General features: G+C 39.9%; 1 protein-coding gene across 1 annotated transcript; it reads right to left on the minus strand.

Moving 5' to 3' along the window:
- Positions 1-647: 647 nt before the first annotated feature.
- On the minus strand, positions 648-18730 carry HSP90B1 (heat shock protein 90 beta family member 1). The gene is made up of 18 exons (XM_066356419.1): positions 18555-18730; positions 17504-17606; positions 16628-16769; positions 15951-16067; positions 14591-14922; positions 9708-9819; positions 9376-9495; positions 8476-8592; positions 6444-6581; positions 6284-6361; positions 6096-6161; positions 5407-5676; positions 4907-5152; positions 4263-4399; positions 2121-2199; positions 1883-2038; positions 1435-1557; positions 648-941 (listed from the first exon to the last, which is right to left on the minus strand). The coding sequence occupies exons 1-18, from the start codon at positions 18601-18603 to the stop codon at positions 912-914; spliced, it is 2415 nt and encodes an 804-aa protein (XP_066212516.1). The 5' UTR covers positions 18604-18730; the 3' UTR covers positions 648-911.
- Positions 18731-20730: the final 2000 nt, after the last annotated feature.

Below are 20730 nucleotides of genomic sequence, written 5' to 3' on the forward strand. Positions count from 1 at the left end.
AGGATTATGGGAGATTTTTTAGATTGCTTTATTTTGGGGTAAGTTTAAATTTATAGAGAAATTAGTACAGTTCCTGTAGAACTTTCCCCATTCCTGTGAACACTATCATCATAAATTACCTTATTACATGTCAAAGCTAAGGAACCAATTAACTCTAGATCAGCCTTTATTGGGACTTTTAATGCAGGGTACTGCACTTCAGTTAGTTGTCCAGTCTCCTTAAATTTGTGACTTCCCTTGGTTTTGGCATTGAAACTTTTGAAGAGTACTGTTCACATATTCTAGGTTTGTCTGATATTTTTCTCATATGGTAAAGACTATGGATTTTGGGGAAGACTAGGAGGTGAAATGCCCTTATCACATCATGTAAGAGGGCACAGGACATCACTATTGATACTAACCTTGATCACTTAGTTAAGGTAGTGTCTGCCAGGTTTCTCTGCTATGAGATCACTATTTTCACCTTTCCAACTTGATTCTTGAGAAGACAGTCACTGAGTCGGGCCCACACTCAAAAGATTAAGTTCTACTTCCTGGAAAGTGGAACATCTACATATATATTTGGAATTCTTCTGTAAGGAGAATTATCTTTCCTCTATATTGACTTAACATACTTCTTTGAATTAAAGAAAAAGGCAAGACACAAATATTTGGGATCTTTTTTATTTTTATACACATGACAAGATTTTACACCAATAGTCAGTTAAATAGTACAAATTTACATTCATGAGGAATGTTAAAAAAAAAATTCAACTAAAAAACCCTCTTCTTCCTGTGACCCACGATGTCAACAATTTACAGTGCAGGGGAAGGGGAGCTGGGGGAAGCATCCACAACAAGTCTCTCCCAAAAGAAATGACTTAAATTTCACATTCCTTCTCCATACAGGATCCACATGGTGAGAGTGCAATTTACAATTCATCTTTCTCAGCTGTAGATTTCTGTGAAAACAAAAATCAGAAGATATTAAAAGCTAGTGGAAATAAAACCCTTAGCTCCCAGGTTTATATGGAAAAAACACAATAGGCTACATCTATTTCCATTATTTCAGCTGTAGACTAAAACCTCACCTTGCTAATTTGCAGAAAATTTTAGATAATTAGAGCCCACTAAGATCAATGGCCCCTGAATACAAACAACCAAAAACTTAAAACACACCCTAACATTATTATATAGTAAGGCAGAGCAAATGGCAGAGTCTAGAAGCACTGTGGGCTAAGGAAAATCTGTTCAAAAACTTCTCAGGAATGGATGACTAAAAGAAAAGTTGGGAGATCAAAATATACACTTTAAAGAAAAACTGTGATTTGCTCCAGCTTTTGATTTTGAGATGAGACACTTAATCAGGACTAGGTTTCTGTAAGCCTGACCTCTCTGCAGTCCTGACTTTGCCAGAAGTAAGAACGCAAGGCCCACTCCCGATCTGTTTTATACCTCTGCTGTTTCTTGTTCCTCTTCATCTGTGCCGGCATCCATTTCTTCCTCTTCGTCTTGTTCTGTATCTTCTGTGGTGTCGTCTGTTGTTTCTTCAGGTTCTTCTTCGGGTTCTTCTTCGACCTAAGGGTAACATTTATGAGCCCATTAATGGATCTATTTTCACCTTGCCCATTTAAATGTATACTATCATAATTTCATAATCCTCGAATCAGTTAATAGTCAAGCTAACAGGCAGGTTAGACCCAAAAAACCCCCAACCAAAAATGTAAAAGAATTTGTTTAATTTCTAGCATAGTGCATGACACTGGGGAGTCAAACATTTAGTAATTTCTAAAAAGTAGAAATTAGTCCAACTTCTCAGAGCTACATCACTTAATCATGGGAAACCTATCTTAAATGAAGAACAAAAAAATTAAGCCTATGTGGGAAGGTTGGGAATACAAACCTTTGCATCAGGGTCAATGTTTAAACTGAGGCGAAGCATTCTTTCTATTCTATCTCCATATGCTTTTGTGTCTGGTAAAAGATACCCTGACCTCAGTGTTGCCGTTTCAAACAAAACCACAGCAAGATCTGAAACTGTTTTGTCATCTTCATCTTCCTGAAACAGAAGAAATCACACTTGATTAAAAGGTACAAAGTATTCAAGATGAAGGAGTATGCATGGCTGTAATATTACTCACCTTAACTCGTCGAAGCATGTCTTTGATAAGCGGATGTCTAGGATTGATTTCAAATGTTTTCTTCTGGCTGGCATAATAACTGTTAAAGGATAAAAATGAACATCAACAAATATCACATTTCAGGGTCCATATATTTTTTTTTCTTTTTGTGTCAGAGGACAGATAGGGACAGACAGGAAGGGAGAGAGATGAGAAGCATCAGTTCTTTGTTGTGGCACCTTAGTTATTGATTGCTTTCTCATACGTGCCTTGACTGGGTGGGTGGGGGGCTGCAGCTGAGCCAGTGATACCTTGCTTAAGCCAGCGACTTTGGGCTCAAGTGCAAGCTCAAGCAGGTGACTTCGGGGTTTCGAACCTGGGTACTCCGTGTCCCGGTCCAACACTCTATCCACTGTGCCACTGCCGGGTCAGGCTACATTTCCTTTTTTCTATTGCTAACTTTCATAATGTACTTACAGTGCTACATCATGCCTTGCCTTTTAAAGGGCATGGTTAGACGAAAGAGTTACATAAAGAGAATTACTTTATTTACTAATGAATCCCAAGCACTAGGATAGTTTGTTGAGTGGATGAAATGATTTAATGTCTTGTTCATCCCCACATAATTTATTTTCACGACTTTAATTCCTGCTGTCTCTCAAAGTTCTGAAGTCATCTAGGCAGCCTCTGGGTGTTGCTCAAATAGCATCTTCTCCATGATGACTTCACCAATATGGTTCTAAGAAAAACTAATTGCTTCTTTTATCTAAACTCAGTTCTCAATTCTAAACATACTTTCATAACCTTTAGCATTTTATCATCAGCTATGACTGTTCTCTCTCCTACAGCTGCATGCTGAGGACAGGGAGGAACAACATATGTCCCCATCTTGGTATATACCCATGATCTGGGTGTGCTGGGCTTAGAAGATGACTTGATTTGTCACCCTGACTAGAATGAATGTCACAAAGATAGCAGTAATGTCTACTTTAGACCATCAATGTGTAAACCTAGTAGATGCTCAAATGTTTGTTGAATGAAAGGTAACTTCCTATAATGAATGACGGAAACAAATGGACATTTATTAAACGAGTACTATAGTGTTGCAATGGATAAGCAGAAACCTGTTCTCCACTTGAAGTTTATAATCTAGTTAGGAGACAAAAATATAAGCAAGATAGCACATTAACATTTTATTGTGTAAACGCATATTGGTTAATCATCCTAATTATGAAGTGTATATGTGTGTGTAAGTAATGTCCACATTTATTTTTATAAATACATTTGTGAAAAGAATCCTTAAGCTAGGCCTTGGGAAAAAGAGTATGACAACTAGGTAGCAAATATGTTATTCTAGTGGAAGAAAAAAGAATAAAAGCAGGAAGAAAGTAATTTTTAAGGCCACTGATATGACAATAAAACAAACTGGAAATATTTCTTAAAAATAGAAGGTACCAAAGACCCACTTACCTCCAGTATTTGGAGTTCAAATACTTGTTAACTCATGGGTCATATTTCACCTTTAATTCTGTGGAGCATACTATTTGGGGGAGGGGTTTGGTGGCTAAAAACAAGATTTAACTCATTTGAGAAGTACAATTGTCATTGACTTCACTGCCAGCAAATTGTCTAATGAAAAAGACAATTTGTGTAGCAGATTAAGAAAATTTGCATTTGTATATAAAATACTATAAATCATGAGTCCAAGATCTTTATCAATATATAAAGAACCCCTTTATAATCTTGTTGTCTACCTAATATATTGTGACACTTAAAACACATTAGTCCTTTTCTTTTTCTTGTGGGAGAGACAGAGTCAGAGAGAGGGACAGATAGGGACAGACAGGAAGTGAGAGAGATGAGAAACATCAATTCTTCATTGCAGCTACTTAGTTGTTCATTGATTGATTGATTGCTTATATGTGCCTTGAGGGGGGGGCTACAGCAGACTGAGTGACCCTACGCGTGAGCCAGTGACCTTGGGCTCAAGCTGGCGACCTCAGGGTCTCGAACCTGGGTCCTCCACATCCCAGTCTGACGCTCTATCCACTGCACCACCGTCTGATCAGGCAAAACACATCAGTTCTTAATGTCAGCCTCTAGACTCAAGGAAGGCTAGACAAAAGCCAAGACCCTGGCAGGGACTTTCCCAAGGACACTTACTTCGTAGAGATGTCCTTGCCTGTTTGGTATGCTTGAGCTTTCATGATTCTCTCCATGTTGCCAGACCACCCATACTGGCTGGCTACGAGAGCACACGGAGATTCTGTCAGGCGCTGAGACACCACAGCCTTTTCAATCTTAGGATGAGAAATCAAAGTTAGAGACATGTAAATATCAAGAGTTAAGGCCATTCAATAACTGCATTTCAACTCTTCACAGATTTATCACTTAAGCTTATAAACATAGAGGTAGGCCATTAAAGTAACTCTCATTCAGATCATAGAAGACACTGTCATTTAATAATCTGAATTCTTCAGACAGAAATACTTAAACACCAACTTGTTATATAAAATTTAAAACAATGTGTAAAAACTTATTATAAGAGCAATATTAAACTACAGAAAACCTTCAATTATAAAGGAAAAAACCCTCAGCACCTACATATAGAATAATCAGCTTAATCCTTGTAATCTTTGTAGTTCCTAAAGTTTAAGCTTGTCCTCCCAATAATTTAATTATAATAGTAAATGTTGTCTTGTAAGTTTTAATGGTTACAAAGTAACCAGTTGCAAAGTTTAATTTGATAAAACAAAACAAAAAGAAATACAGATACTAAAATTTTCACTTTCTAATTTCCATAATACCTTGTCCTTGAGGGCTTTATCTTTCATCCAATTGAGCAGAGGCTCAAATTCTTTCTCTATTGCTTCACGATTCTCCTTAGTTTTCTCACTTTCATCAAACTTGACTCCTTCCTTGGCAACATTCTGGAACCTCTTCCCGTCAAATTCAGGAAGAGCCTGAATGCAGTATTCGTCCACAGGTTCTGTGAGATAAATCACTTCATAGCCCTTTTTCAGAAGTCGCTCAACAAATGGAGAAGATTCCGCCTACAAAGTAAAGGGAATGTAAGTTTTCCAAGTCTAGCCGTGATGTATTTATTTATTCATTCAGTAACTATGTTTAAATAGTAGTAACAACCTCATTTACAGATGGAGAATAAAGAGATTTACAAAATATAAGTGACTGTCCAGGCCTCATAACTATATGTTCAAAACTACAATGAAGTTCTTTTTGTTCTCAAGAGTTGGCTGTAACTTTATAGCTACAAACCACAATCCCTGACAGTTGAAGTTCATCTCACCTCTTTTCTGTTGGACCCAGCCATGAAGTAGATTTTGTCCTGTTTCTCCTTCATTCTTTCCACATACTGGTCTAGACTAGTAATGTCACTTGGATGATGAGAAGTCTGGAATCTAAGAAGTTTAGCAAGACGTGTGCGATTTGAATGGTCTTCAATCACACCAAGCTTGATGTTGGTACCAAATTCTTTCCAAAAAGTATCATTGTATTTCTCATCAGCAATCTTTTTGATCATGTCGAGAGTCTTACGGACAAGCTTCTTTCTAATTACCTAAACAAAATGAAAGAATGACTGATTAGAGAACCTCAGCTCAAACTCTTGAGAACCTACAAGCTGTAAGGTAGCAGGAATGGTGAACACCCTGATGGTGGACTGAGTAAAACTTAAGTGGTCCAGTGGAAACAGTCACAAGATTGCTTTAATGTTTACATACTAACTTTAGACTAGGAAGTATGTGTGTATTGTATGTATATGTGTTCTCTATATAACTATTTTGACTCTTCAATATGTTTGAAAATTTTTTGGGATGATGTAATCAGAATTTCAAGATTTCAGAAATCCAGAGTGAAATTAAATTTATTTGAACAGCCAAAGACTAGTCTCAAAATCTGGTGACTCTACTAATGCAAACTGTCCTCTGTGGTCCAATCAAAGAGCAAAGCAGCCGGTCTCTCCTCAGAGACACTCACCTTCAGCAGTTTATGTTGCTGAAGAGTCTCACGGGAAACATTCAAGGGGAGATCATCTGAGTCCACCTACATATGGCAAAAGAAAGGTCAGTGAGCAACAGAAACTCTGGAAAAAACCCCACACAAACCAAACCAAACCGATTAGCCCCCACTCTAACCCTCCCTCCTCCCAATCTTCAGACACTTACAACACCCTTGACAAAATTCAGGTACTTGGGCATCATGTCATGGAAGTCGTCTGTGATGAACACTCGGCGCACGTACAGCTGAGCAAAGACAGAAAACGGTCACTTTCTGGAAACTGTACCTTTCAAATTTTAAATTGTTTAAATTACTTAAAAAACTCACCTTAATGTAATCGCTCTTCTTAGATCCATATTCATCAAACAGACCACGTGGTGCAGATGTGGGTACAAATAAAATTGACTTGAAGGTAACTTCCCCTTCAGCAGTAAAGTGGATATAAGCCATGGGGTCATCGCTTTCCTATAGAGTTGGTACTGAGTTACTCAACAGGCACCAAAAAAGGCAGTACAAAAGGCTAAACTATTTATTACACAGTACAGTTAGTTCCATTTAACATTTAACTAATAAAAGGCAGAGGGCCTGGAGGGAAGAAGAAACAATTAAGATTGCAATTTTAACTGGCTAGACATGTTTTTTGCTTTTTTTGTATTTTTCTGAAGTTGGAAACGGGGAGGCAGACTCCCACATGCGCCCCACCGGGATCCACCTGGCACGCCCACCAGGGGGTGATGCTCTGCCCATCTGGGGCGTTGCTCTGCTGCAACCAGAGCCATTCTAGCACCTGAGGCAGAGGCCAAGGAGCCATCCTCAGAGCCCAGGCCAACTTTGCTCCAAAGGAGCCTTGGCTACGGGAGAGGAAGAAAGAGACAGAGAGGAAGGAGAGGGGGAGGGGTAGAGAAGCAGATGAGCGCTTCTCCTGTGTGCCCTGGTCGGGAATTGAACCCGGGACTCTTGCACACCAGGCCGATGCTCTACCACTGAGCCAACCGGCCAGAGCCAGACATGGTTGTTTTGATGGTGACTGTCAATAAGGATACTCCACACTTGGGAAGGATGGATGAATCTAGGTTCCATATGTGTGAGAACATCATGGGAAAACTACTATTGTGCCTAAATGATAAAGTCACATGTAACACTTCATGAGTGTACTGGTCAACCATGAAAACTTCTCAGGAACAGATTTCTCTCATGTAATCTGGATTATGGCAGTAGACATAGAAGTATGTAAACAGGCACAAAAGAATAAAGATGGAAATTTCCTAGATCACATTGTCCATTACTGTACCCACATGTGGCTCGTTTGAACTGAGATGTGATGTTAGGTTTAAAACACACAGCCAGACTTTGAAGATATCGTATAAAAACACCCCAAAAAGTAAATTATGATTTTTTATATAGATTATGTGTTGAAATAATACTATTTTGGGTATGTTGGGTTAATAAAATATATTAACAATTAAATTCACCTGTTTTATCTTTTTAAAAAAATGTGACTTCTAAAAGCATTTAAGATATTATGTGGCTCACATTATATTTCTAATATAACTGCCCTCAGTCAAAGTATCTTTATATAAACTAGGACTTTAGAGAATCAAAGTAAAGTTTAAAGAATGGTTAGATGTTATAACATAGGGAAAACAAAGATTAAGTAATAAATCAACAGCTGGAATAAAGAGCAAAGGACAAATACATCATAGCCCTCGCTGGATAGCTTGGTTGGTTAGACTAGAGCACTGTGCTGATATGCAAAGGTTGTGGTTTCAATACCCGGTCAGGGAACATACATCAATGTTTCTGTCTCTCCCCTTCCTCTCTCTCTCTCAACTCAATAAAATAAAGTTTTTTAAAAAAAGAACAAATACAATCACAACATACTAAATTTTATCTAGTTATGTAAAGTCCATTAAATGATTCTGTTTTGTACAAAATGAGGTTTGGGAAACATTAACTTGAAATAATCTTAATCTTTGCTAGTTTTGGATTCTTAAGAGTTACAAGAAGGAACAGTAAAAAGCAGAGTTAGTAATTATTCCTACCTAGGTGTACCTCACAGTAACTATTTGATGTTCTTGTAAACAAGCTCTCTAAAGACTGCATTGAAAGCTATGCAGCACAGCTTTGTTTCATGGGCTGTACAGCGGAAACAAACACGTCCCCATGTAGGTAACATTGTTGTAACACAGACCCCTTAGCCATCTGGTGAAGCCTACAGCTTTCTGCTCAGAATCACTGTTTTAATGCAAAATATAAAATACATGGGATTAAAAAATGAAGCAACTGTTTAAAACAATAAATTGTTTTAAATTTATTTTGAAATTTAGTATTTTATTATCTCATTCTATATAATATTTACCTTTGAAAATGATTTGTAGAAAGCTTTATATTCATCATCTTCAACTTCTTTTGATGGTCTCTGCCATATTGGTTTGATATCATTCATAAGTTCCCAATCCCAGACAGTTTTTTCAACCTGAAGTTAATAATATTTCATAAGTCTCTCTGCACTAGTGGAAACCATAGCTTTATGACCATTCAAAAGAGAACATGGGAGGAACCTCTAATCTAGTATGGTAACTGGCAACTATACTGCTCACAAAAATTAGGGGATGTTTTATCGCTTCATATTCATTTTGAAATATTTCCTAATTTTTGTGAGCAGTATACTGGTATATATAAAATAAAAAGTGTTTCTCAACATTTAAGACTGACTTAAAATTGATATTTAATACAAAAAAAAGCAAATGGTTATTATAATGGATAAAAAACCAATTTTTTCATTATTTTTAGCTAAAATGTTATTTCTTAAAAATATATTTTGAGGTTAAAATGATGTTATATATTTCATGACATCGAAATCCAACATTTTAAAATAAGTATTTCTCAAAATCCATAACCATAACAGCTTCTACCAACTCTGCTTCCTAAGCAAGTCAGAGCTACTTCTATAGTTAATACCTACATGACAGAAGGTGCAGAATGCTTTTAAAAGATAAGATTCAAAACGTACTACAAGCTACCAGTCCTAAGCAATATATGTAAGTCAGAATTGCATAAAAACGAGTTGTGTTTGATGTAACTTTGCTGAAGAGGAGAAACACACAGAGTCCTTATTTTTAAAAGATGGACTTACCATTTGGAAAACAACAAACTTTAAGAATTGGAGCTTGCCTCAAATCAGTGCATACTTAGGTTTTCATGTTTTCTCTAACATAGCCTGAACAATTCTTTAAGTAGGGGCATAAACTAGACTTACTTTTTTAGTTTTCGGTTTCTTTTCTTCTTCTTCTTCTTCTACTGCAGCCTCATCATCAGATTCTTCTTTTTCTTCTTTTGCCGTTTCTTCTTCTTCTATGGGTTCCTCAACAGTTTCAGTCTGTTGAAGCAGAAAGTTGAATTATGGTTAAACTCATGCCTTGAACGATTCAGATTTCATCTACAGAATATGGAACAAAAATGATAGCTTAACAAAGTAGGTCTTCTGTAAGAAAACCCCAAGTATCCTGAACTGGAAAAAACCACATTTAAGTTTCCTTAAATATTATGTGCCAAGGTAACACATATAAATTTTTAGCAATATAGATTTACCTTGCTGCTCCATACATAAATAGGAAAGTTTATGAACTGTGAGTACTTTTTGACGAGATTTTTAATTGTATCCAATTCAAGGTAATCAGATGCTTCTTCTTTCAAAACAAGGCTGCAAGGGAAATAAGACACTTACAAAGAGATATCCATGGTTTAGAAGAGCTGATTATAAATTCTGCTTCATGATACTAATAGCCAGCAGTTCTCTTTAATCCAAGATATCCTGTTATTCAAGTTAAGAACTCTCTTCAACCAATAAGGGTTTGTGAGCTAAATACACCAAATATGGGTATGATAAAAGGAGGAATCTTCCCTGCATTCCCTCAAATGGAGAATATCCTTAGTTCCAAGTAGAAAATGAAAATGTTTTCAACCTGTAAATATGTTGGTTTTTTTCATTCAAGAACTGAAATCTTAAGCTCGTACAAGGTGAGAAAACATTCTGGAGAAAAGTGAAATTATACGCACTCTGAAAGAATCTAGAAATCAAATGATTATTTGATTAGTGGACCCCTAATAAAAACATTTCTTAAAAGCTAGAAAATTAATCTGAACTATTGTTATATCTAAACCATTCAAAACAGTAACCACCAATCAAATATAAGTATTCAAATATAATTTCAAGTTAGTTCTTTAGATACACGGCCATATTCCAAGTAGTCAACAGTCACGCGTGGCTGATGGCTGCCATATTGACAATGCAGACACAGAGCATTTCCACCAGAGTTCTACTGGACAGTACCAGTTTAGCTAACTTCAACACTGAAAACTGTAGCACTGCTTCCTCTTCTTCCTTACTGTCCCTTCTGCAAACCCTTCCCTCCTCTCACCAGAATTAACAAATCACAACATATATTGCCTGACCAGGCAGTGGCACAGAGGATAGAGTGTCAGACAGAGACGCAGAGGACCCAGGTTCAAAACCTTGAGGTTGCAGGCTTGAGCGCAGGCTCATCCTGCTTGAGCATGGGATCATAGACAAGGACCCCATGGTCGCTGGCTTGAGCAAGGGGTCACTCGCTCTGCCATAGCCCCCTGGTCAAGGCACAAATGAGAAAACAATCAATGAACAACTAAAGTGGCTATAATGAAGAATTGATGCTTCTCATCTCTCTCCATTCCCATCTGTCCCTATCTGACCCTCTCTGACTCTTTCTGTAAAAAATAAAAACCAAATCACATCATATTCACAAACACAGTAGGTAGGTACCCCGTATCTTGATGTCTGTGCTCTCCCCCAAAATGAAGGATGTTGTATCCACGGTTCCCTTCCTGCCTCAAAATGTTAATAGTTTAACAGCATTTGCCAATAAGCAGACAGACAGTATATATAACACAGATTAATGAGGTGACTGAGTCTCTGGTCTCAGAGCAGAGTATTTTTTTTGAGAGATGCTGGGTTGTAAAAGAGTTCAATTTTGGATGCAAGCTGAAGCTGATGGTTTGACATCTTAGAGATATTTATTTATTTTTTTCTTTTTCTTTTTCTTTTCTGAAGCTGGAAACGGGGAGAGACAGTCAGACAGACTCCCGCGCCTGACCGGGATCCACCCGGCACGCCCCTGTGGGCGATGCTCTGCCCACCAGGGGGTGATGCTCTGCCCCTCCAGGGCGTCGCTCTGCCGCGACCAGAGCCACTCTAGCGCCTGGGGTAGAGGCCAAGGAGCCATCCCTGGCGCCCGGGAGGGGAAGAGAGAGACAGAGAGGAAGGAGGGGGTGGGGTGGAGAAGCAAATGGGCGCTTCTCCTATGTGCCCTGGCCGGGAATCGAACCCGGGTCCCCCGCACGCCAGGCTGATGCTCTACTGCTGAGCCAACCGGCCAGGGCCCTTAGAGATATTTAAATGGCAATTAGATATATGAACAGTGTCCATTACTGAGATACAGATCAGAAGTTGAAACTATGGATGGCTGGGGTCCATAAGAAATATTATCGGGACACAACCTTGTCATATATTGTCTATGGTTGCTTTCAGCTAGAACAGCAGAGTTGTGACATGTGACAGATACTACAGTCCACAAACTTAGCTGGCCCTTTAAAAAAAAGTTTGCCGATTTCTGTTCTACATTAACAATATAGATTTGAGAGTCCTGAGAAAAATCTGGAACCTGAATCTATGACAGTGGTTAAGAGTAAATGAGGAACACAAAGATAATGAGAAAAGGACTGTAACTTAACTTTTAGAGAAGGAGAATACCAACATTTAAGAAATGAACAAAGTTACATATAAAAAGATATATAAGGTCATGGAAGCTAGGCAGTAGACTGTCTTAAAGAGTGTGTAGCAAAAAGCCAATTCTGTAGACTAAACCACAGAAAAACTAAGAAAAAAAAAAAGAGAATCTATTGCTGGGAGCAGTGTCAGTTAAAAAAAACCCTGAATCCACTGGATTTAGCAACAAGGATTACTGGTGACTTAGTTCATGTAATGGTGGTGGATTAGAAACACAGTGGGCCAAGGCATGACAGCAGATGAAGTAGCAGCAAAGACAAGTACAGTGTACTTCTTTAAGCTCAACTGTGAAGGGGGAGAGCAACTGAGTGTGTGCCCCACAGGAGGGCAGATGGCACCACTGCCAGCCCTTTAAACCAGAGTCCAGGACATGCTTACACTTTGATGGCAAAGAGGGAGGTGTATAGGAAATGCTGACTTTAAAAGATGGTGTAGGTTGTCTGACCAGGTGGTGGTGCAGTGGATAGAGCGTCGGACTGGGATGCTGAGGACCCAGGTTCGAGACCCTGAGGTCGCCAGCTTGAGCATGGGCTCATCTGGTTTGAGCAAAGTTCACCAGCTTGGATCCAAGGTCACTGGCTTGAGCAAAGGGTTACTCGGTCTGCTGAAGGCCCGCGGTCAAGGCACATATAAGAAAGCAATCAATGAACTAAGGTGTTGCAATGAAAAACTAATGATTGATGTTTCTCAACTCTCTCTGTTCCTATCTGTCTGTCCCTAACTATCCCTCTCTCTGACTCTCTGTCTCTGTAAAAACAAAACAAAACAAAAACAAAAAAGATAGGGTAGGATATAATTTTTGCTTAGTCTCTGAGAAGATGAGAGATCTTAAGTGGAGACTAGCTTTAGGGAAAAATATAGAATACCGCCCTCATTATGGTAGGAGAGGCAACTGAATCAGTTAGCATTTATTGGATACTAATTTCATGTTCTCATTTAATCCTCACAAAATTTCTCATATGGATACATCAGAGGTTAACAGGGGTACAAATAAGGCAGGGTCTTGACCTTGTCACTTCCTTGCCTTCACTCTCCCATTTTCCTTTGGCCACTCTAGACATTCAGTTCCTCAAATGGGCTTGTCTGAAACTTTCAACATGCTGTGCTTGCTGCCTGGAATAGCTGAACCTACTGCTATTTCAGAAAGGCCTCTGGTAAGGGAGGTATCCCAAGCTCATTTTTAGCACTTTGAAACAATGACTTCATGTCTCCCCTCCCCCCACTAGAATGAGCCATGTGAAAGCAGGGACCACATCTGTCTTATTCTCTACTGTAGCCTTATACCCTAGCAGGTAATAGGCACTCAAATGAGCATCTGTTGAGCCTGATGATGCACAGTGGACAGAGTCTTGACCCAGAGAGCAGAGGTCCCTGGCTCAGTTCTATTGCCAGTCAAGGCACATATGAGAAGCAATCAATGAATGCACAACTATGTGGAACAATGAATTGATGTCTCTCTCTCCCATATAAAAAAAAAAATCAAAAAAGGTATGAGTACTGTTGAGTGAATAGTGGGGCAGGAAGACTTGAAGGAAAAGGGCAATTTTGCCCAGGGAAAGCAGAACCTGTTGTCAAGTTTCATTTAATTATCAAACAGTCATTACCTTATTGATTTATGCAAATATTGCCGGTCAAGGGTTACGCTACAGGAATAGAGAGCTGTCAACAAAATTTTTTGCTTCCATGAAGCTTATGTCTAGGTCATCTTGACTGTCTCTCGGTACCCTAAAACATCAGCACCTCTTGGGACATCATTTTCTATCTCTTTCTAGTTAAGAGCTGTGATTTACTTACACTCTAACATCTAATGAGAGAGGGCACTGGGGTATGACTATTAACGATGCCTCCTGATGAGACTGGGAAATGTCCATGTTAATAACAAAGGCAGGGAAACATAAATCAGGAAAAATAAATTAGTAAAAGCACAAAAACGCAGTCCTCTAATTAGCCTTCATTAAAGGAACATCTGTGAGCATGAAGACAAGATGAAGAAAATTGGTCAAAATGGTAAGATATATGCTTCTTTCCTTCTTGAATACTTAATGTTAAGAAACTTTAGAGTTGAATTATGGGGAAAAAAGTGCCTGGTTTACTTCACAGTGCAGTTATAAGCACCAAATACTGGGCATAAGATCTGTATCATTATACAAACAATAGTTATTGGCATAAATTAAATTTCAATTATTTCCAATTATCCTCAAATGAGACATTTTCTTCCAAAAAAATTTTCTTTCATGAATTTTCTTCAAGCCCTTTATCTCTACAACCCACCCCTACCTTGGTTAGTACCTCAGATCTTGAATACAGTGGTCACCCAAAGGGTCTCTTCTTGTCCAGCCCTGTTGTCCTTCGGAAAACTTTAATCCTGTGGACACGCTGTTCCGCGAAACCATGGACCAAGCCACTTCTTCTCTGTGAGGCCCCCAATTTGCCTTCTCCCCTGGAAGAGCTAACCCTTCCTACTTATGCCCTCTGTATAGCAGCCATCATAACTCTTTGTGTCTGGACCATTGCAGGTTCTCAAAAACATTTAAGGAAATTAAAGCCCAGAATAAGCCACTTGCTCAAAGAGCCTGAACTGGACCTGGAGAGTCAAGATCCTCATTACAACTATTAATTACTATTATTATAAGGAATTAGTAACACTCACGTAATTGTCGTTCCCCGTCCGAGAGTGTTTCCTCTTGGGTCAGCAATTACAGAGAATTCATTGGAGTCAGATTCCCAGATGTGCTGGGTATCGTTGTTGTGTTTTGATGTGACAATAACCTTATCTGCTACAAGGAAGGCAGAATAAAAGCCGACACCAAACTGGCCAATCAATTCAGAAGTTGACCGGCCATCTTCTTGTGCCTCAGTCATTTTGTTTAAAAACTCGCTTGTTCCAGATTTGGCTATAGTACCAAGATTTTTAACCAACTCTTCTCTGGTCATTCCTACGCCAGTATCTGTAACATGTAGCAAGTTCTTCTCCTTGTCACACTAAAGAAAGACAAAAAACAAGATAGCTGCATTTGCTTAACATTCACGGTATGACAAGTAAATACTGAGTTATATACTGAAAAAAGTCCCAGCTTTGGGCAACATCAATTCCAATACAGAAAACTAAAATGAATTATTTTCCTTCCTATAGTATCTTATGGTCTGTACAGAAAATGCACATTGTAAGTATAAGCATCTATCTTGATAGAGAATAATTTTAAGTTTTGTATATTAATATAAAGAGGGAAAAGACTGATCTAAATGTCAAAGGGCAAAGACAGTCTAAAGAAAACAATTTTTTTGAAAAAAAATTAAGAAAAATATACTATTGTTTTGCCTATTTCTTAGATAGAAAATAAAAATTCAAAACGTAAATGACTTCTACATTTAGGATCTGTGATGATCAATGTTCTTCTGTGAATATTCCCAACTGTCTGCCCTCCCAAAACATAATGGGAATATGCTTCCTCCATTTATGATTGGGTGGGGCCATATCACTAGGTCTGGCTAATAAGTTGCAGGAGAGCATGACTCTCAGGGTGGAGCCTTCAATGGATGCAAGACCCTCCTCAAGCTGTCTCCATACCATGGCAACCAGATATACTCCAGACATAAGGATGATATAAAGCAAAGGCCGCAGGCAGCCTGTGATTGATTTAAATGAGAGTGGCAAACTTTCTTTGTGAAAGGGCCAGAAAATAAATACTTTGGACTTTGTGGGACATGTGGGCTATGTCACAACTACTCAACTCTATCATACAGCACAGAAGCAGTCACAGATAAAATACAAGCAGGAATGGCAATATTCCAACAAAACTTTATGTATAAAGACAGGCAACAGGTTGGATTTGGCCCACAGGCAATATTTTGCTGACACTTGATTTAACTCCCTGAGACTTGGGGAGTTAGTTACTTGTTACTACAGCATAACCTAGTCAACCATGATTAATATGGATTCTCCAAGGATTCTTTTTATTAAAAAAAAAACCAAAACCCCAAAACAAAAAAACCCACTTATTTAAACTTACCTTAATTTTGACTGTTAGTTCCTCATTTCCAGAAAGAGCATTTTCATCAGTCAGTGATATTAACCTTATCTTATCTAAAGCATCAGAAGCATTTGAAATCAGTTCTCTCAGGAAAATCTAAATGGAAGCCAGATTTAATACAGTTAGATTAGCCTCAAGATACACAAGACAACAAAAGGAAGAGATATACAAGACATAAAATTTAATATCAAACTTATTTCTCCTCTGTACTCTGATAAAGCACTTTACAGTAAAGAGGTGGCTTTACTATCTTGGTAAATGGAGATACAGCTCTTTACACAAAGGACTGGAGTAACTAGAAGGGACACCTGAATAGGTAAGAGCAGTACCACTATTCTACTAGTGATCTTTAGGTATGCAATACAGGAAGCTTGGTTAGTAATGGTCCTAAAGACGCACAACTGTTTAGCAGGCCATGAGCATATTTGAAGGGGAAAGGAAAAAGAAGGGAAAATCTGTAACATACTCCCCTCAACCATCTCTCATCACTCTCTCACACTCACACACTCTAGATCTAGCAGCAATTCTTGTACATACAGTACAGGGTACTTAAACTCACTACTTACTTAGACTTACTATTTAAGTATACTACTATGAAAGTAAACAAGCATGCTACCACGTAGAGAAAAAAATCATCCTAGGCACATGTTGCTTACCTCCTTATTTTTATACAGTGAATTGATGATAAGTTTCATCATTCTGTTTACTTCAGCTTGGAAGGCAAACTTTTCTGATTTCTCTCTAAGTTCTCTTATTTGGGATGCATTTAATCCATCCAATTGAATAGCTTCTTCCTCTCTAAGAAAGTAAATTTGATTAACAAATATTGCACTGCTTAGTTCTCTCCAAAAATACAGGATCTGTGATGACTGCACAGTGGTCTCTTAAGATGGTCTTAAAAAAAGAGTAAGAGACCTTGATAAAATATTACTATTATCTAGCTCATTAGTATTTTAACACGGTAGTAGGTTACTTTTAACACTTTCCTCTATTAAAAAACAAAGCCATACTCATCTATGTTCCCTCATATGTGGAACCACCCTTTTGCCTGGGAAGCTTTGGCTTCTACGGGATCTACAAAATGACGTCCTAAGAGGTCAATTTTTAAAACTGTTCAATCGACAGAAATCCTCTTTTAAAAATCATTAAGTGTATAAACTTACTGAGTACAAAACCAACTAAAAATATTTTCCAAATCTTAAGAAGGTTATAGTGCTAGTATTCTGCAATATACTATAGCACTGCTCACAAAAATTAGGGGACATTTCAAAAGGAATATGAAGCGTTGAAATATCCCCTAATTTTTGTGTGCAGTATAGTTATCAATGAAATTCATTCAAGTTTGACCATTCTTAGGGCAAGTTAGTAGATATGTATGTGTGCACATGCTTGCTACATTTTCTCTGCCCATTCAGTAAGCTATTTAAATTCAGGGTGTTAAACTTCATCTGGACGTTTGGAGACACAAATGAAGACACTATGTTGCACAGGATTCAGAAGGCTTATCTGAGTAGTTTTACATGGACACAAACCTCTGTACTACTTCATCATCTGTCCTTGAGCCTTCTCTACTTTTACCCAGATCCTCTTCTACTGTGCCATCCACATCGACTTCATCATCAGCATGCACCGACCCTGAAGGAAGATTTAACACCAAAACCTCGTAAAACATCGTTTTGTGCACTTCTCAGAAGGAAAATAAACAGGGCAAGGGCAGGGGTTGTAAAATTCGGTGGGTAAAGTAAATACGGGGGGGGGGGGGAGATAGAATGGCTCTCCTGGTTTAACTACCCAATGTAAACCCAAGTCGGCCTATTTCTTATTTAAGTTCAGATACTGAGGTTCCCCAGTTGATTCTGAAATACGGAGGCAGCTATCACTTCTAAAAAACCGCCCTCGATCCTTTGTAACGTTTAGCAGATTTGATACCAGGTCCCTTCTAGTCGCACGTGTTGCACGTAGGCCAAGAGAAGGCCTCCAAACTGCACATGCCAAACCTAGGCTTTCAACACCACAGGTCACAATACACACAGAACTCCGTGCAACCTCTGGCGAGGGGAAACGAAATTGGGCCCAGGGGCCTGAAATGGGGAAGAGACGGGAAGATGTTAAGGAGCTGGAGCACAAGTGAATCAAAACACGCTGACTTTGCCTTTGAGATGACCGGCACCTAAGAAAGGAGACGAGTGCTCACCAGGAGTCAGAAGTCAGGGGGCGGGGGTCCTCAACCTCCGACGGCCACAAACACTGAGGCGTCGGCAGGAGCCCTTGCGCCGGGCGCCCGCAATGCTCTCCGGGGAGCGAGAGCCCCAGAGGTCCCACCTCGAGATGGCTGAGATCCCCAGGCGCGCACACTAGATCAGTAAGGGATCTAAATAACTGTTCTCTTTTTTTCTTTCCGGAAGAGGAACAGTAAACGGAAGCCCCTAAGCCTCTTTCGAGGAAAGGCGATGGTCCCCATCGGCCCAGCGTAGGTCCTGTTATTTTATCCCCCTTTGAGGATCAACGGACCAAGAACCTTCGAGAAGAGGCCGCGATAGAGAGGGGTCATCCGGGGGTGCCCGCTCCTCCGGGATCACTCACCGAAGGTCAGCAGTACGCAGCAGAGGCCCAACACCCACAGGGCCCTCATGGCGCGTGGCCGGTAAGTCTCAAGTTCCTCTTAATCGCAGGAGCCGCCTCCGCCTAGCCACTCCAGGACTCCGAAGCTCACACCTTACGCCGCGCGGTCCGCCCACTACCCCCAAGCTCGTCCGGCCGCTTTTCACCCCACTTCTTGAGGGCGGGGGACGGGAAACACGAACCCGCCAATCATACCGCACCACGCACTCTCTTTACCCAATAGGGACTCGTGGGGGGGACCGCAGTACACCAATCGGACCTGTCCAGGTGCGGTGCCTATTGCCTGAAGCGTGGCTCCTCCCGATTGGTCATCTATAGCCTCTTTTCTCCAATCAAGTGGCTCCGCGGCCCCCTCTTACGCGGGACCGCCCCTTTGCTTGGGAATCTTTGGCTTCTACGGGAAACCGTCCAATAAACGTCAACTCAGAACACATCCCTCTTTTTGGAGAGGTCGCAAAGTAACTACTTCCGTATTCTAGAGCGCGTATATTCCGTGACCAGGGGAAACGGTAGCCATGGCAACGCGTTCTTCACCTTTTTTCCCTCTCTACGCGTGGGGTCACGTAGAGGATTCCAGTGCGACTTTATTCAGCTTTCTATTTGGCAGTGCATCTCGGAAAAAAGAGAAGCACGTGAGAAGCTGAAAATCTCCTGAGTGCTTCTAAATAGATGGGAGTGGTGGTAGTGATAATGTGTCTGTGTGTGTGCTTGTGAGTGTATCTACATATATATCGCTCCCGGCATGCAACGTACCAGGGATACCTGCATTGAATTCTGGGAATAGTAGTCTTTGACCAGCTGCGTAGTTTAGCTCTTTCCCAGCGTGTCTTTGAAACTCTGCGTGCTTTAGGACCTACTTTTTGTTCTTATTGCAGTAGCTCTGTGTACTTATTCCAGGACTCTCCAGAGTACACACCCTTAAGAAGCAGGACTAGAAAGGAGCCGGGGCCAAGGCAACCCTGTGTTATACGGCTCGGCCTCTCTGAGTCTGGGTTTGCCACCCCTTCCGAAACGCGCGTGTGGGAATATGGCTTCACGTGACACAGGTGTGCAGCCTAATCCTTCATTTCGAGGCCTTCCTGATTTTACTTAAGAGGGTAATGGGGTTTTTATGTTTTTTCTTTCTTTCCTTTGAGTGAAATTGCGAGCAACTTTGATGCCCTCAACTTCCTCATGAATTAGGGGTCCTAGAGTCCTAGAGTCGCTGTTGTAAGTCAGGTCGTGAAGTCCGGTCTAGCACAGAAGAGGAAAAAAAAAAACACTCTTAGATTAACCGGTGCGGGAGGATACACCTGCAGGTATTTGAAAGCAAAACCTGTGGGGCTGCAAATGAAAGGAGTACAGCTTTGTAACTTCATGGAAATACCCAGCCATAAAGCGTGAAACACCAGGTGTCTTTTCTGTGAGGGAAGTCCTTCGCACTCAGCTTGAGCCTTTGGACATATTTTCTATCTCTTTAACCTAGTCTTTACATACCCCTTACCCCGATGCACTCTCCCCACCCCGTTTCTAATAAAAACACTCCCTTTCTTATTGCTAGGAAAATTGAACTTTGAATTCATTTTCAGATAATCATCCAAATGCCTGAAGACAAGCTTTTCAGTGACAGCCTATCATAATCTTTTATAACTTCCCCTATTTACGTTTGCCAGTCTTAATTCTGTGGTTGGTGTTTACACATTGTGGTGGTGCCTTATTTACATTTGCCCAAATTACTACATTTGTTATTAGTAAGCAAAGGTAGTTTACAAAGCATTTTTTTTTGTGTGTGACAGAGAGGGACAGATAGGGACGGACAGGAAGGGAGAGAGATGAGAAGCATCAATTCTTTGATGCAGTTCCTTAGTTCATTGATTGCTTACTCATATGTGCTTTGACGTGTGCGTGCATGTGTGTGTGTGTGTGTGTGTGTGTGTGTGTGTGGGCAGTTTACTCAGTTCCCAGCCTTGCTATTTCTCACTTGTTCTCTCCTCCTCTTCTAACTTTTGATCTAGTATTTTATTGTCAGTTCAGATCTTCATCTGTCTTCTTCAGATATTACATTCCATATTGAATATCTTTGGATCTGATTCTCATGTTTCCTAATTTAATTTGTCCTTTTGACACTATATGTCTATGGACACTACTGGAAACAGCT

The sequence above is a fragment of the Saccopteryx leptura genome, chromosome 1, assembly GCF_036850995.1.
Source record: "Saccopteryx leptura isolate mSacLep1 chromosome 1, mSacLep1_pri_phased_curated, whole genome shotgun sequence".
Taxonomy (NCBI): Eukaryota; Metazoa; Chordata; class Mammalia; order Chiroptera; family Emballonuridae; genus Saccopteryx; species Saccopteryx leptura.